This window comes from Barbus barbus (genome assembly GCF_936440315.1).
Source record: "Barbus barbus genome assembly, chromosome: 34".
NCBI lineage: Eukaryota > Metazoa > Chordata > Actinopteri > Cypriniformes > Cyprinidae > Barbus > Barbus barbus.
This window is the reverse complement of record NC_136762.1, coordinates 11,734,136-11,752,711: the sequence shown is the minus strand read 5'-3', so window position 1 is coordinate 11,752,711 and position 18,576 is coordinate 11,734,136. Positions and strand designations below refer to the sequence as shown.

Below are 18,576 nucleotides of genomic sequence, written 5' to 3'. Positions count from 1 at the left end.
ACTTGTTAACTATAATAATGAGGGAGCTGCCGTCATACCAGAGTTTGTTAATGCGGTCAGCCTCCTCTTTACTCAGACGATTCAGTTCCCTTAGTCTGTCTGCAGTCACCCGATCCAGCCAGGCTTGTCTATAGCACATAAACATACACACCAATGAGCTTCTACTGCTGTCTCATACTCAACAGTTCAAAAATATCATCTTCAACAGCAAACATGAGCATTTTGATGTCACAATTGAGGATCATAGTGATGATCAGTTAGTTAGAAAGAGAGAGTTCATTACATACCTAAGTGCTTCATTTTGGGCTTGTTTCCTGTCATGTGATGAAGGGCTAATCTGTGTGCTGCCACTGGGTCTGGTCTGTGGCTTCTGCTTTTCAGGGCTCTTTTTAGGTGAGAACAGACATCTGGGTTCTGGCAGGCTTGACACAGCACTACACAGGTGTATATATACATATATATTAGGAAAACACAAAGGTGCAAGCATGTAAAGTCCTGTGTGCAAGACAAATATGGATAAGAGGGCTGGATGTACTGACCGTGGGCGAGGAGGAGAGTGAGGGGATGTTGGTATCCAAGGCACAGTGGGCTCTTTCTGAGGTACCTGGTTTTCCCTCAGTCGGGATGAGACAGTGGGCTGCTGGAAGTTGGCATCACGAACATGACTGGCCTGCTGATGAGAGACAGTGTGTCTTTTATCTTTATTTTTTGAAAACTGTTTGAAAACTACAAACATATACTAGCATTCAAATGGTTGGGTTCAGCCAGATTAATATTATTACAAATTAAAATGTTTTCTATTTTAATACATATTAAAATGTAATTTATTCCTGTGATGGCAAATCTGAATTTTCAGCAGTCATTACTCCAGTCTCAGTGTCACAAAAACATTCAGAAAAAATTCTAATGCTAATTTGGTGCACATTTCTTATTATTATCGATGTTGAAAACAGCTTAATGATTTTGTGGAAACCTTGATACAAATTTTTTCATGACTATTTGATGTTAACAGAAAAGCATTTTTAAAATAAAATAAAATAAATATTTTTACTGACACTTTTGATCAATTGAATGCATCCTTGCTGAATATAATAAATTTATTTCAAAATCTTATTGCCTCTACAATTTTGAAAGTTAGTGTTTCTCAATAAAAAGTAGAGCTATAACTAAACTAAGTATAAATAAATGATTATTATTAATAATAATAATAAATCTTAACATGGTCTGGGTTGATGACACTGGTAGTTTTGTTGGGTTTCTGTGCCTCTGCCTTCTGCAGTTTTTGATGTTGTAAGAGGCTCTCTAGCCCTGCCCTCAGAACGTCTTTGCGCTCCTTCACCAGTGCTTGTGAGGTCCTGTGGGATTTTGCTGCCAGTCTGCTGCCTGCATAACAAAAATCTAAAATTTTCTTTTGCAATACCCTGAAATCAAATACCTACAAAGAGAGCAACCAGCTCACTCTGCAAACCACTTCTACACAAGATAAATAATTCAATACTGATTTTCATGTGATTTTCATATACATTGGCCCAAAAAGTATTTGTACAGTTGAGTTATACTTAAAAAATACAAAATATCAAAACAAGATACAACATGAAACAAATGCTGCTCGTTTTCTAAGAACTCTAAGAAGAAGTGTTTGTGTGTTAAAATAAATAAAAATATCTTTCTTTAAAATAAACTTGGTTAGATGTTTTGCTACATAATGCAAAGACATTCAGACACGACTTATGGACAGAAACAAATCCAAAACTCTTTTTGAAAAATGAACATCACTTTTGTCATGACTCACCACCAGGCTTTTTTGCAGCAGCTGGCTTTCGGGGTCTGTGTGAGGTCCTCTCAGCTGGTGCTCTGGCAGGACGGGGAGGGGACATGTTGCTGGGGACATGTTGCATCTTTTCCACTGGGTTGACATTTTGCAAATCTACTCTTTTGCTGTGCTGAGTCAGTGCTGAGTCCAGCGTCTGAGCAATCACAAACAAAACGGCATTAAATTGAGGCTCTGACATTCATTGAAAGTTTACGGTGTATGGTTCGTCACCTCTAATTTCTGCAGGATGTCGAGGGCTGTCTCTGGTACTATAGATCCTTGCCCCACCTCTGCTTTGGCTGAGCAGAGAGAGAGCTGGCGAATCAGCTGCCCCAGCTCTTTGCAGTGGGTGGGCACTCTGTTCTCTGCAGGGTCTGACAGCTGGTTGATAAAAACCTGCATGGCTCTTACAGCCCCCCGGTGCGCAGCAGCCAGTCTGACCATTGCGCTGGACTGAGAAGACATCCATAGAAACATTTAAAACCCTTGCATGACTCATTCCTGCACTTTAAAAAGCTATAATCAATATTGATTTTTTTTGGCGAAATTAACTTTGGCACCTTTTTGGTGTGTTTGACATTCTGGGAACGCAGCTTGTCTAGATCCTCCTGTATTTCTTTAACCTTGAACAGAACAACAAAAAGTCCTGATGTGGATCTGTAAAACCGCCTTTTCATTTCTGACAAATGACTGACCAGAAGTATACAAGTATACATTCATATACAAGAATGCATGGTTTTGCATGCTTTTCTGACTATACGCAGAATTAAAATTGAGCATTATATGTGCTGAAATATTTGAACTTTTAAAGTTATATTATATATTATGTTTCGCTTTCAAACATATTGGTCATTTGTTGTGTGTGGATATATTCATAAATTCAGTATTCAAGCTTTTTACCATGTTGAATAAGTGGAATTATGAATAATTATGACTAAAATAACTAGTTCACAATTATTTTCATTAAAAAAAATCTTCTATGCTTTTCATTCAGATGTACTGGCGGTCATTTGTTTTGTGTGGATATATTCATACATTCATTATTCATTCATTTTACCATGATGAATAAATGGAATTGTGAATAATTACATTTCACTGCTGGTTATACCCTGTATAATTGTGTATGTGACAAATAAAAATCTTGAATCTTAATTATGTCCGAAATAATTATGTCCAGTAAAATCAACAGCATCCTGAAGGACTCCACCCATCCCTCCAACAGTCTCTTTCAGCTCCTACCATCAGGAAGACGGTACCGGAGCATCAGAGCCCACTCTGCCAGAGTGCTCAAAAGCTTTTTCCCCCAGGCTGTGAGAGCCCTGAACTCAAACCACCCCAACCCCCCTCTGAAACCCCATGCAAACCCTACCTCCTGAAACATGGACCACCCCCCAACCCAAACCTTACCACACCAAAGAAAAAACTGTATGGAACTTTTTTTGTGCAATTCGAAGTGTGCTACACACAGGTGAGTGGGCCTGTACAAACCACCTGTAGTAACACACTTTTAGTTTGTATAGGGTAAACATTTATGCATACTTGTAGTTAAAATCTGTCAGTAGGTTAGTTGTGTATAGGTTTATAGGTTCAAAGTGTTTTTTTTTACTTCATTGTTGTATGTCTGTATTTATGTAGCACCGTGGTCCTGCGAGGCACGACATTTCGTCCACTGTATGTCCCCACATGTAGCGGAATGACAATAAAGCTCAACTTGAACTTGAAATCATTCTAATAAGTTTATAATTATTTCACAGTTATTTACATTAATTAGCCCCAGGAAACCTACTACGTTTTTCATGAACTCTTTTAAATTATTTTCACTACCAGTTTGAAAGTGCGACTTCTACTTGGGGGTGTAAAAGCCTGTGTTTGTGAATTGCAGTGCTGCTCACAGACCTGCTGTTGTAACACATAGATGATGCGTGCAGATCGGGCTGCCTGCTCCTGTCGCCGGATCTCCATCCTTTGTTTCTCATCAGGTTCCAGAACCACCACAGCATGTCCTACAGAAAACCCACATGCACAACTTTTAAAAAGTATACAAAAAATACATACTACGGGTGCTTAGGATTAAGGAGAATACCTTTATTGGCCAACTGCTCTATCCTTTGCACATATGTGCTCAGCTCCTTCTGTAATTTCTGGATCTCCTGGGTGAGCTGAGGTTCACCGCTGTTGACTCTCAGGTCGAGGTCTTTGGTAGGTGTCTGACCCGGTTTACGTTGGCTGTTGGGTTCCTGAGGAGTATAAACAAGCACCTGAGCACCATTTTTTAATTGTTTCTTTGGACCGGACATCTTTGTGTGGACCACATGAGGACTGTAATCTATGTTGCTTCTTTCAGAGCTGATATCCTGGGATCTCTCTGCGGGCTCAAGTGACAAACAGCTGATGGATTCCTGATGTTTCCTGCGCAGATCTCTCCTGGCGAGTCTGACGGCAGCCTGCAGACGCTCTTCTGAGAGGACTGAGAGATGTACGGAGCTGCTGCAGCTCTCCAGATCATCCTGCCTTTCTGCACGGGGTATAAGTTTCTCTATTATGATGGGAGAAGGGGGTCCCACGCGGGTGGCTCGGTTAACAAAACTGGCTGTCACTGTGTTATTGAACTGAAGCTGCGATAAGAAGAATCAAAACCAATTATGAGAATGAAGGAGAAGCTTGTTCATCAACAACAAAATCAAGTTTTATTGATCAAATGCATGCAGCATTACATTATATAGGACAATACATATACAATACGTTTTTGCATCAGCAACTTACCTGTGTTTGCAGACCAGTCATTTGAGACCCAGAGGAGCCTTTTTTAATCCATTCGCGATTCACCCAACCCAGTTCACCAATGGTCGTAGCAGACCCCCTTTGGAAATCTGAAATCATCCTGATCATATTGTTTTCCCAGCTGTCTTGATGGAAGTGATAAATTCAACCAATCCGGGTTGAGTAACGTTAATCCTTCTCAGAGCAAATAATTATCTACTGACTCATCGGGTCGACAACGAAAAAGCAATTGATTTATCACACGAAAACACAACTTACTATATAGACAACCGTCGAGTAAATCCGAGGTACTATGTTTAAACATAACTGAAAGTTGTTAAAGAGAACCTAAAATCAAGAATTGTTTATAGGAAGTGTCAGGCAGTTTAAAACACCGCCATGACAACAAAACACTTCTTCGTGATTGTCTGTCAGCTGTTTAAAAGCGCTCGGGCGTGTTGTCGCCCCCTATCGGACTGAGTTACTGCGGTCTGAGGTGACCCCAAAAAGTTGAATTCATGATATTGAGCTTTAAATATGGCAGTGTGTTGTTCGTTTGGCAGTGTGTTGTTCATTTATTCATGTTGTAAATCCCCTCAACATATAGTTACACACAAATCTTAGATTGAGCATTAAACGTTTTTTGGCATTAAAGTTTATTTTGTAAATAAAACTAAAACTACAGTGTGTTAAATTAAAAATAGGAGGTCCATGTTACTATATTTTCTTTACAAATATGGAAAAGGAAAATTAAAATTAATAAAATCATACAAAATCATACAAAATCATGGAATTGTATATATATATATATATATATATATATATATATGATGGGGTGGTGATGGCGCAGTGGATAAGACACATGCCTTTGGTGTGAGAGACCCGGGTTCGAATCCACTGTGAGACACCAATGTGTCCCTGAGCAAGTCACTTAAACCCTAGTTGCTCCAGAGGCGTGTGACCTCTGACATATATAGCAATTGTAAGTCGCTTTGGATAAAAGCGTCAGCTAAATGAATAAATGTAAATATATATATATATATATAGGTAAATAATGACGTTGGGCACCAAAATGTACCTGCATTTACACACACACACACATCTATTACGTAGGACATTTCAAGGACAATCATTTGTACAATATTCTGCACAGCTTATCGGGGGCACGTTCAGGCTCACACCGGTGCACAACGTTTTGCTACGGTCTCCGGGTTGAACGACATGTTTCCTGGAGACGGTGTGTGAGATACGTTTTCTCACGTTTCTTCACGTTGGTGGGTGTGTCAAAAATCTCAGCCCAAGAAAGACCTGCAAATCCATGGCCACAGAACAGCAGAATATGAACGCAATGCTCTCATTAAGCGCTTTTAAACCTCCCGTAGAAAATCATAAATACAGTCAGGTCCACAAATATTGGGACATCGACACAATTCTAACATTTTTGGCTCTATACACCACCACAATGGATTTCAAATGAAACGAACAAGATGTGCTTTAACGGCAGACTGTCAGCTTTAATTTGAGGGTATTTACATCCAAATCAGGTGAACGGTGTAGGAATTACAACAGTTTGCATATGTGCCTCCCACTTGTTAAGGGACCAAAAGTAATGGGACAATTGGCTTCTCAGCTGTTCCATGGCCAGGTGTGTGTTATGTATATTATCCCAATTACAATGAGCAGATAAAAGGTCCAGAGTTCATTTCAAGTGTGCTATTTGCATTTGGAATCTGTTGCTGTCTGAAGACAAAACTGAAGGGAAAATGCCCCAAGAACAAGCAGGAACTGAAGACGGTTGCAGTAGAGGCCTGGCAGAGCATCACCAGGGATGAAACCCAGCGTCTGGTGATGTCTATGCGTTCCAGACTTCAGGCTGTAATTGACTGCAAAGGATTTGCAACCAAGTATTAAAAAGTGAATGTTTGATTTATGATTATTATTCTGTCCCATTACTTTTGCTCCCTTAACAAGTGGGAGGCACATATGCAAACTGTTGTAATTCCTACACCGTTCACCTGATTTGGATGTAGTGAAGTGAAGTGAAGTGACATACTGCCAAGTATGGTGACCCATACTCGGAATTCGTGCTCTGCATTTAACCCATCCAACGTGCATACACACAGCAGTGAACACACACACACCGTGAACACACACCCAGAGCAGTGGGCAGCCATTTATGCTGCGGCACCCTGGGAGTAGTTGGGGGTTCGGTGCCTTGCTCAAGGGCACCTCAGTCGTGGTATTGAGGGTGGCGAGAGCGCTGGACATTCACTCCCCCCACCTACAATCCCTGCCGGCCCGAGACTCGAACCCGCAACCTTTGGATTATGACTCTCTAACCATTAGGCCACGACTTCCCTGTAAGGTAAAAAGGTGAGTTCATGTGTCTTCAACAAAAATGGAAGGCAATGTTGCCGTAAGAGGGAGAAGGAGAAACATCATTGACCACAGAACTATTTTGAACGTAACAGCACAATGTACGTTGCAATCATGCATGGTGTCCTTCACCGGCATGCCAACTTAGGCCCTTACAACACGGCCCACATATTCACATTTTTAGACAGACTACACAATATTGTCACAGTAGAAGACCAAATGGATGCAGAGCAGATGAGATATGTTGTCATCTACTCTGGTCCAAAACTGGTTCCATAATTGTCCAAAATTTTCATTCCAATACATCCCACCATACTCTCCTTTTTTTTCTCGGCATGGCGGTGGAAGAATTACAATCTCCAGTCCTATGTCAGAATATCCCTCATTCAAGCCATGGAGGAGGCCTGTGATCTAATTGATGCAAGGATGAATTCGCCATTGAAGAAGATTCTTCCCTTACTGTCTTGCGAGAGAGGGAGCCCGGTCTCATGAGAATGCGTATAAATAGTACACCAAATAAAAATGAAAACTCGTGGTATTGATACGCAAAAATTGACTTCGGCATGTATATGTTACACGATGGGTAGGATTAGGGTTGTGGGGTAGATGCATATCATATGCACGGCAACAAATTTGGTATCATATGCATGCGAAAACTTTTATATGCACGCCAAACACGTTCGTATCATATATACGCCAAAGTCCATTTTTTCGTATCAGTACCACGAGTTTTGTCTTGAGCTCTGTATATTTCACAATTAACTGTTTGGTCAGCTTGGGTCATCACAAATACAAGTTTGTATAATTCTAAATGGTGGCAGTTATAATTCAGTTAGCTTTGCCATTCTGTCCGTTTGGTGCTGGCTGTTCATTACGACTCTCCACGTGATTTTTTTTGCTATTATTATTATTAATGTTGTATTTTCTACTTGCTCTCCTTTGAATTATTAATGTGATGGCGTAAATGTGCGTTGTATATGCCCTGGCAAATACATATTAAACAAGAGATGACTCGGATTAATGGCTTTGTTCCTATTCTATCGGGATTACGTTGTTGTGTTGTGTTTAATATGCTTCAACCGGACTGATAATTGTTTAATATATTCTTGGAAAAATGTCAAAATATCTGGTCATAAATGTTGTCATTTTGAAGTAATTTATCATGATATGGTGTGATTCGAGGGAAATGACTGAGTAAATTGAGATAATATGCTCAAATGTACCGGAGATCAAAGACTATTTAAAAAAGGGACTTAGCCAGAGAGGGAGAATAGAAACCATCCAGCGCCATGTTAAGCGCATTATCTCATGAGTCAGTGGTCTGAGTGGCTATATAAGTTACAAACAAGTAAAATGTTATTTTTTATCTTTATAGATTATATAACAACAACTTGGAAAACAGACAAGACAGAAAAGTTAAGAAGCATTATTTGAGAAAAGGGCATACTGATATAATAGGCGCAGACCTGTAACGGAACTAACTTTACCCTGCTCTGACATAATTTCCGATTTTTGTGAAAAAGGCTAATCATCTCTGACCTTAATAGAAAACGCCAATGAATATTTGGCTTGTGGATTCTCCCTGTGCACACGGGTATAAATAGGCGACAACATCCACTCATTAGGTTTTACGCTGAGGAGCCGAGAACATGTCCCTGGCACCCAGCGATGGTTTCACAACCTTATGGCATTGCAGATGTTGACAAGCAAGCACATGACAGACAAATGCCATGCAAAGGTTGTAACCTTCCCACCGTCCCAGCGCAAATTCGCTGACCTTGGTACACGCAGGGACCACAGGTGAGTACATCGCTGCTGGAGATAGCCAAGCCGCTGTTCCTTTCACCACAGAAATTGGAAGGGATTTCGACCTTCAGCGAAAGATTGCTTCAAGTCTTTCCTATTTGTTGTTACAGCTTGGCAGTAACAACGGGGAAGCCAGCCTTCTGGAGAAGGGCACTACAGAGGCCATCTCCTGCCCGTAGGGAGGTAACATGTGGAGAAGTGGAGTAGCCTGGAGTAGCCTGGAGTAGTACTACATATGACTGGACTCTGGGGCAGATTCTACATAGGCGTAAGGGGGAGAGCTGCCAGCAGAGCCTGACCGAGTACTCTGTCAAAGGGAAGACACGGGTTTACCGTGAGGCAAACCTTACCGTGGAAGAATACACATATGGGAATACCCGAAGGGAATCAGGCCATACAGACACCTAGCCCAGTACAGGGGCTGACCGGAGACCCGGGCGAGCTAACACCAATACTGGGCCTGGCGTCAGACTGCTCCGCCCAGTCTGACTGCCGGGGCTGCTGGAGGAACTCCACCAGGCTTTGCCGTCCAGGGAACTTACTGGAGGAGGAAAAAGGCCCTTGCATCCCCGGGTGAGGAGGAATGGTGCAGCAAGCCAATTACCTGTTACCCAACACACAGGAAGGAACTGGCTCAAGGCAGAGACTGTAAAATCTTGCGAAGGTGTTCGGTGTCGCCCAGCCCGCAGCTCTACAGATGTCTGCCAGAGAGGCGCCGTGCACCAACGCATAGGAGGAGGCAACACTCCATGTGGAGTGAGCCCTCACCCCCAGGGGGCACGGCTCGCCTTGAGATAGGTACGCCAAGGCGACGGCATCCATTATCCAGTGGGCCAACCTCTGCTTGGAGACCAGGGCTTCCTTCTCCACGGTGGCATTCTTCTCAGCCGGGGTCAGATTCCTGCTGATATAAAGGACCGGATGCTCCTCACCTTCCTGAACCTGGGACAGGACAGCTCCAAGTCCTGTGTCAGAGGCATCCGTTTGCAGCAGGAAGGGGCAGCTGAAGTCCGGGGCTTGCAGGACCGGCCCCGAGGTGAGTGCTGCCTTCCCATTCCAGAAGGCCTCCTCCGCTTCGGGTGTCCAGCACACCCTCTCTGGCTGCCCCTTCCTGGTCAGGTCTGTCAGGGGGGCGGCTAAGGAGGAGAAGTTAGGGATGAAACAACGATAGTACCTTGCCAACCCCAAAAAGGCTCGTACCTGGGACTTTGTGCTGGGTTTCGGGGAGAACTGGACTGCTTCCACTTTTTTTTCCCTGGGACTTGATGAGGCCCCGTCCGACCTGGAAGCCCAGGTACTTTGCCTCAGACAGGCCCAGGTGACATTTGCGGGGGTTGGCAGTGAGCCCAGCCCTACGTAGCTCCATCAGCACCCTCCGCAGACGGTCTAGGTGGTCTTCCCAACATTCGGAGTGGATTGCCACTTCATCCAGATATGCCGCCGGCCTGACCACTGGTCACAGAGTGCCCTCCGGCGCACGTCGCTCCTGGACCACCCTCCGGGGAAACGGCGACGCTCGCTCCCCAGAATCCCAGTGTTGGGCAGCATCCGCCAGCTCTATGAGTTCGGCAATGGTGGCAGGGTTCCGCATTCCGGCAGCTTGGCAGTGAGTCCTCGGGAGAGCATGGAGGAATCGGTCGACGATGACGTGCTCCGCTACCTGGGCAGCTGTGGGCTCCCCATCCAACAACCAATGTCGAGCGAGACGGGATAATTCGGCGGCTTGGGCTCGGGCTCGAAGTCGGGGTTTGTACTCCCAGTCGTGGAAGTATTGGGCCGCACAGACCGAAGAAAGCCGCAGGAGGGCCAGGATTTCCTTCTTGAGCTTGCTATACTTGTCTGAGAGCGAGGATGGCAGGGCGAAGTAGGCCCGTTGAGCCTCCCCAGTGAGGAGGGGCGCCAGCAATCGCGCCCATTCTTCACTCTTCCAGCCCTCCTGGATCGCTGTGTTTTCAAACATCTGGAGAAAAGCTTGAACATCATCATAAGCCATCATTTTCGGCAACAGTTGTGTCACTTGTACACGGAGGTCTGGTAGCGGAATGCGTTGTGCGGCTACTGTGTGCAGCGCGTCGAGCCCCTGCTCGGTCTGTCCCTGTCGGGCAGCAAGATGCTCAGTAATCTGCTGCTGGTGGATGCTGACCTCCGTTAGCCGCTGGAGGATTTCATCCATGTCGGTGAGGAGTGGTCGCCTGGGAGAGGGGAGACGGTGAAAAAGAACGGTGAGTTGCAGGGAGATCGCTCGTCGATGTTCCTTCCACTAATCTGCCCGCATTCTCCACCAGTGTGGCAGGGTGGAAGGACCACACGACAAGGAGAGCTCAGTTTAAAGCCCCGGAGTGTGGATTTTATTGAGAGACAAGTGAATACGTGAATGGTGATGGTGCTCTTGCTTGTAGGAGTGCCCTCGGTCGTGTCCAGGTGCGGGTGAATCCGTGAGGTGCTCGTGGCAGTGCCGATCGGTCACACACTGCTTTCTGGAACAGGATAGCGAGAGACCGTTAGTCTGCTGTCTCATGGAGAGGCTTCTCACCCTTCGTCTGTGAGCACGCTGCTTATGTGCAGACAGGTTGATGAGCCGCAGGTGTGGCCGATCAGCCTGTGATTACTTGTGAGCAGGTTCTCCTCATGAGTTTCCAGGGCAACGCTGATGTGGACTCAGGATGCTCGTCACAATACATACTGTATATACAGTATATATATGCACATATGCATGTACACTATGTGCTAGTGCTATGACAAACTCTGCACTCTGAACAAGCAAAAGACACACAAGAGTAGTGTTTTAAATTTTTCACATCTGTGTGTAGTTTGGCATGTTTGTGGCTAATTATTTTATATTTGTGTGTGGAGTTACTATGCAAAAATACCATTTTTAGAAGAGTTAAAATAGTTTTCAAAGAAGTGTTTGCTTTTGCAAGATGCGTGAGACATTTTGCATGTTGTGTGTGTGTGTTCTGTGGTTTTGTGTGTAGGCGGTAGGCGCAACTTGATGTAAGCAAACAACGCTTCATACGGTATCATTCATGTCGCATTTTATTGTTATTCAGACCATTCAGATACATTACATTGACTGGTTCACTAGTTGTATGTATCATATTTTATGTTCACCTGCTGCGAATACAATTAGCTCTCCTGCTGTTAACAGAAGTGTTGCTTCCTCAATAAAGTTTATAATTCTCACGCGTTTTAAGCCTTGTCCGTTTAAATATTAAAGTGTTTTAAGCCATTCAAGCATGAGACAGCACGAAATATATTTCAGTGCGGCACTTACACTCTGTGACAGACCTTTTCTGAAAGAGATTTAAACTAGCGCATTGTGATATATAATTTCAGTTCGCGACGGTGGCGCCGCACACACACAAAAAGCCACAGCTCGGCTCGGACAGCACGCAAATACCAAATTGAGCTTTATTTCTCGCCTTCATCAGCAAATGCATACAAAAGCAAATCAGAATGACAGTCTACGGGAGTATTCACGTAAACGAGGATTGTTTCCGATCCGCACTTTACCCCAAACCACGTCTTCAAATGTACAGAAATGCACATATTATTATACTGGCCATCGGAGCGAACCAACCCCGTGACGTCACACGCTGTGGTACTGCAAGATGGCGGCGCCCTTGCTCCGAAAGCTATAACAAAACAACCTTTTATTCTTTAAAATGGTTACATTAATCATGTTCATTATATATTTTTTAATCAAAGTGGAAATCACTTTACTAAATAATGTAAACTTAACTGACTGCTTCACTTCCACTTTAAAGGGGTCATATGATGCTTTTTTAAATATCATTATTTTATGTATTTGGTGTAACAGAATATGTTGACATGTTTTATTGTTCAAAAAACACAAATACAGTACATAATTGTAAGTCCTCTATGCCCCGCCTCTCTCAAACAAAGTCCCTCCTTTCGACAGCACAGTCTGCTCTGATTGGCCAACTGGCACAGTGCATTGTGATTGGCCGAACACCACAAGCACGAGATGGAAGCACGTACATGTTCACATAACTACATAACTTCTACATAACAATCCCATTTTCACAACATTAGAAAAAAGTAATTATTTTGCTAAACCATAATATATATATATATATATATATATATATATATTTTTTTTTTTTAAGATAAGGTAAATATATGGTAAAAAAATAGTCTAAAAAAAAGTCTAAATATTTGGCATAACTGATGCCATAATTCTGATTTACCAAAGCATTTTTTTATATATGGCAGAAATGGGCTTCATGCCGGAAAGTGTATTGCAAAGTTTTGGATCTCTGTGTAGCTAAAGCATCTGATGAGAGTTTTACTACTGCTACAAATTCTCAGAGAATGTAATACAGTTTTGTAAATTCAAGAACCCAATCTTTACCGCATCAGGAAGTAAAACCAACATTCAGAATGGCTTTGCAGAAAAAGCTGGCCAGGTGGGAATGTTACTCGATACTAGGTAATGACCTTGTTTAAACTTCACTGATTTACAAATAATTTGAATGAATTTAATTCAGAATGTCATCTGTATCACACTGTAGCCCTGACCAGCAGGCCGCAGGGGAATTACCCTCCTTATCCAGCCCTGGCAAGACTCCAAGCTAATCTCCCCACAGGACAGTGCTGTGGAAACGGGCACAAAGCATGACCACTCTGCTTCCTCTCCTTTTGACGACTAATTATTCCAAAAACAATTGAGGACAGCCAACAAATCTGCCACATAGGCCAAGGTGGCAGGGATGCAGAAAATGCCAAAAGATTGCTAAAAACTAATTTTTGTCGACATGGACTACCGCCATGCTGCTAATTGCAGTTTCTTACTTTCTCCTTGAGCTTGCTAATTCACTTTTCTGCAAAAATAGAACAGGTTGGCCTACTATTGTGATGCAGGCAGCTATTTTTACCAAAAAAGAATGTAATTCAAGTTCATGTACAGTAATGGCCTATTCACACCCAGGACACTATACGGATAAAAAAACGTTCTAAATGTAAAAACAGAATCCACAGCACAACTAACAACATGGGGTAATGATATCGTTGGAATTACAATTTTTCCAGATGATGAGCAATAAAAACATTACAAATCCATCTTGTTTTAACGAGCTCGAGCGGCAGATGACATAATTAGCTACAGCGCTCTTATTAACGTTATTGTGTGCTGGTGTGGACGCTGTGAACGAATTATGTGTAGATGCTAAAGTGAAGTGGTTTCAATTTGGCTGTATCTGCTCAGCTTATTTTACTGCCATTGTACGCAGCCAAGGTCAACCATCAACACAAATCTCATCAGAAACCAATGTTCTCTCATTGCGCTTGCACCTTTTCTACTTCAGTTTGTCTTTTGTTCCCAAACAAATAAACTCACCTGTGGCCCTTTTATACATTCTTTTCTGACTGGTCCATAAACAATTATGCATAATAAATGTTTGCATATATTGAAAGCTGTGTGGTAACTGGGTTCAGGTTGTGATGATCTTGTGATAATAACCAAATGCCAATCCTTTCTAAATGAACACATGGGGCAAAATGGGAATTGATAGCCTATACGATTAAAAAAATAGTTTTATTTTCCATTTTTGCAGATCATCATGTTTTTGTAATTTTCTGTAACATAAACAAGAATTAATGTGATTAAATTACTGTTATGCAAAGTAACAAATAGCAAGAACTAGTATAATATTTCCAGAATAGAACAGCATATTTACAGAAATAATTTACTTACTGCAGAACTTCCAGACATTATTTTCAGAATACAGGATTGACATTAATCAGAAAGGACACATGTAAACACAGTCAGTGTTAGTTTGCTGCAACTTGCAGCTGTTGTGTTCAGGTGTGAGAGTGTGTCATCTGTCCCATTTTACAAGTCTTTATTTATCTTTATCTCACTGGAGAACCTTGTAATGTCACAATACCTCTGCTGGAAGTATGAACGGAGGGAGAACAAATATGTCCTGACAACTTTCAGTTCAGTTTAATTATTGAGCAAGTGAAGAGACACAGTGTCTCCAGTATTAACTCATCAAGCAAATGCACACAGACAAACTGACAGAGACTAACAGTCGGAAATGGCATGATCAAGAAGATAATAAATCCATATCTGATTTACTGTATGGTAAAATACAGTCATGTTCTCATCATCACACCCAATCGGCTCTAATAGGAGAAACAGAGCATAATCAAATTGTAACTCCATTACAGAATGCTAAGACAGACATATTTAGCACTGATTGTAAAAAATTCTAGCCATAAATCATTTGTTAAGAGTTATCTGGTGAGTACATCATATGCAATTTGCCATTAATACTAGAATATTAATTGCACAAAGATGATATAAATAAAAAAATAACATTGAACTGCAGGAAGACAAAAGAAGCTACTTCATGAGAGTCATGTGTAAACATAATGCAGTGTAGAGCAAACTGCTTTATTTTACTTATTCATGATGTTTTCCTTTTTTTCACCATAAAAAAGGAAAACATCATGAATAAGTAAAATAAAGCAGTAAACATGAACAGAACAACATAAAACGTATAATAAAACACTATGATAATTGATCTTAAAAATAAAAATAAATGTAACTAAAGTAAAAAAATGAAACGAAGAGATTTTTGGAACATCCTTTTTTTTTTGTATATATTATAAGGTGCCTAGTTTGTACTTATACAATATTTTGCTGTACTATATTTTACTACAATATGTTGCTGTAAAGGAGTAACTGTATTGTGTATGATATTGATTTTACATTATTTTACAGTATAATTGTGCTGTATATGTAAAATTATAGGCTTCTTCACAGTAAGTAACTTAGTTAATATGACTTACTATAGCATTTTAACTCTAGTAAAATACAAATGGTGAAAATAACTAATATTTTAATTAATTAGGGAAAGCATTCAAAATTATATAGCTTTAGCCAGACGTCAATATGTTCGGATTATTGCAAAATGAATTTATACAACAAAACTTGAATGTTATTAAATTATGCATCAAATTCTATAACACACACACACAAATCGTATCATTATTGCCATTTAACATAAGGTGCAATAAAAAAATAAATCCCAATATGATACTTAAATAAAATGTATCAGTCGTCCATTTTAAATAAGCAAAGTCAGAGCAGAAGGTCATCCGCACTGATAAGTGTGCTGTGTTGGGACGGTTTGCATAGTGCATTAGAAACAGCTGTAACAGCTTCTTTCAGTTCCATGTGATTGAATCCGGTGAAGCAGTCTCTGTCCATGTAAACTATCCGCGAAGGCACGAGCCGTTTGTCTTCGTGGCGTTATGACCATCTGGCGTCCAGAAGAGCACATAGTAGATGGCTAAGAAGAAAGCTGCGATTGAAACACACAGAAAGTAAGCGATGCCCATCGCCACTTTCACCCAGATCTTCGTGGCTCTGTTCGCCCTCTGGTCTCCGGGGTAACTCGGTCTCCACTCCGCTCCTCCGTTTGTCCTGCCGGTGCTGACGGGTTTGTCTCCTCTCATTCTGAGATGTCGGATATTTCCAGCGGTCGGTGTGTGTTTCTCGGAGGCTTTGAGAGGTCTGCTGCGAATCCCCTGATTCAGGTGACTGGATTGCTGCACTTCTGATAAGAGTGTTCCTGCACCATCAGAGTGTTTCTCATGCCTCAGAGATGCACACTAGTTTTAATTGAACGCTGGGCGGAGTTTGCTGTTCTCCACCATTGGTGAGCTTCATCTCTTATGGAACAAATTCTGCTATATTTTGCAGAGGCTCAGAAATTAGGATTTGGAAATACTTTATTAATCAGACAAAATGTTATTAGGAAATACATTGTAGGCTACATATATTATTATAAGACTTGGAAATACTAGTTTTGTAAAGAAAATTATTAAAAGGCAGAACTAGCTTCGTTAAATGAGATATGACATTTTATTTTATATTGACTACTAAAATAGTCAATTTAACTGCCTTTTGATTTAATCATAACCGTAAAATGTAAGTGTATTATCTTTCGTTCTTGAATGGAGGCCTAATCTTTCTGCTGCAGGTTCAATTTTTAGAGTGAATTAAAACTTTTGAAGCATATGCAGTATGATGTGATTAAAATCATACTTATTTTACCGTGGTGGGGATTATTATGAGCAAACAAACTTAAAAGTTTAATCTGAACACTTTATATACTGTATGTAATCTGACATCTTTTTTTTTTTTTGTTGCTGCTGCTGCAAAACTTATGCATGAACATTCATCAAACATATGAGGTGCACATTCTGGGTCTGGTCCTAATGACTGTAAAAAACTGTATCTTTCTTTTATAAATACGATAAAACTAAAGACTTTTTGGAGATATGAAGGATGCAATACTACTCTATAGGTACTCAAGATTAACATGAGATTGGGTGAAAGTGTGTGTGTTATGCCCCCTTTAAAGAGTGCTTCAGTAAAACTTGCTTAAAGGGATAGTATACCAAAAAATGAAAATTCTGTCATTCACCCTCATGTCACTCCAAACCCGTAAGACCTTTGTTTATATTCAGAACACAAATTAGAGATATTTTTGATGAAATCTGAGAGCTTTCTGACCCTGCATAGACAGCAACGCAACTGACACTTTCAAGGCCCAGAAAGGTAGCAAGGACATTGTTATAATAGTCCATGTGATATCAGTTGTTCAACTATAATTTTATGAAGCTACGAGAATACTTTTTGTGCACAAAGAAAACAAAAATAACTTTATTCAACAATTTATTTTCTTCCATTTAGTCTCTGCCGCGTGCTCACGAGAGTACCACGACACATGCGGTGCGCCTTGTTTACAAGCAGAAGACGACACACACTGTACATAAGTCTTCGTAAACATGTTTGAAGATTTCGACAGAGAGGATGACTTGCAATTTTTTTACGCTGAACTAAGAGAGATGCACGTTCTATGTCAGAACGCCGACTCCTGCGTTAGCAGCATCACATGCATGTGTCGTAAATTACCTTATGACAACTTTTAAAATAATGTAAATATACTGTAACATTTTGTTGAACATTATGCAAAGAAAATTTATAATATATATTAAAATTGTATTATATATTTATTATATAAAAGTATGTATCGTCTTAAAGGTCATGAATTATCAGTGCTAACACATTTATTTGAATTTATTTTTTTAAAATCAGTATACCAGTAACATTAAAACTGCTTATTGGAAGAAACAACGTGCATGATTACCCTGGTCTTACAGAAAACAACATCCTGAGCCAAATATGAAATAATACATAAGGCAAAGATGTCATTTATTTGATATGACAGCTTACAAAGTACAGAAACTGATGCACTGCTTGCTTACTGTTCACATATTTATACGGTGATAAAAGCAACCAAGAAATATCTGCAGTAAGCTTAAAAAAATTATAATTGCATGTAGTCTTAGAAGAAAACTTGAGGAAAATCCTACAAACTCTTCAGTATCATGCTACGTGCACTTCTGAAAAACCAAACCTCCTACAAGAGGCAAACCAAATTATATATAAATTTTCTACCCAAACAGGAAGACATTTAATCTGCAGGGAGATGCAGTGGGTGCGATACAATCACAAATGTCATGATTCTTTCTGCTTCACGAGCTCAGTTGAAAAACAGGGATATACAATGCACATGTGAAGAGAGAAACAAGCACTCACACCAAAGCATCGGAATGTCTGTCAGTCTAAAAGACATAAATATTGCAAGTTTTCAAGCTCCTGTTCAATTCATTCAAATTCAGGAACACACACAAATACACCTTCGATAAATACATAAGATTACTAAACAAACATGATGCACGAACAAAACATTAAAAAATGGTCAATAAACCAATATTAG

The 18,576-nt window shown here is 40.9% G+C and overlaps 1 protein-coding gene across 2 annotated transcripts in view; it reads right to left on the bottom strand.

Moving 5' to 3' along the window:
• Positions 1–5,003, bottom strand: part of LOC306853919 (protein moonraker-like) — a 19,661-nt gene extending 14,658 nt beyond the window's left edge. Inside the window, exons 1-10 of one of the 2 annotated variants that reach the window (XM_079391620.1) lie at positions 4,577–5,003; positions 3,897–4,428; positions 3,710–3,816; positions 2,374–2,436; positions 2,045–2,266; positions 1,793–1,967; positions 1,220–1,383; positions 540–670; positions 288–434; positions 39–128 (exon numbers count right to left, since the gene is read on the bottom strand). In XM_079391620.1, coding sequence (XP_079247746.1) covers positions 39–128; positions 288–434; positions 540–670; positions 1,220–1,383; positions 1,793–1,967; positions 2,045–2,266; positions 2,374–2,436; positions 3,710–3,816; positions 3,897–4,428; positions 4,577–4,702 — 1,757 coding nt within the window. In that variant the 5' untranslated portion in view covers positions 4,703–5,003. Of the gene's footprint in view, positions 1–38; positions 129–287; positions 435–539; positions 674–1,219; positions 1,384–1,792; positions 1,968–2,044; positions 2,267–2,373; positions 2,437–3,709; positions 3,817–3,896; positions 4,429–4,576 lie in introns of both variants that reach the window. The other variant, XM_079391619.1, reaches the window with a different exon arrangement.
• Positions 5,004–18,576: the final 13,573 nt, after the last annotated feature.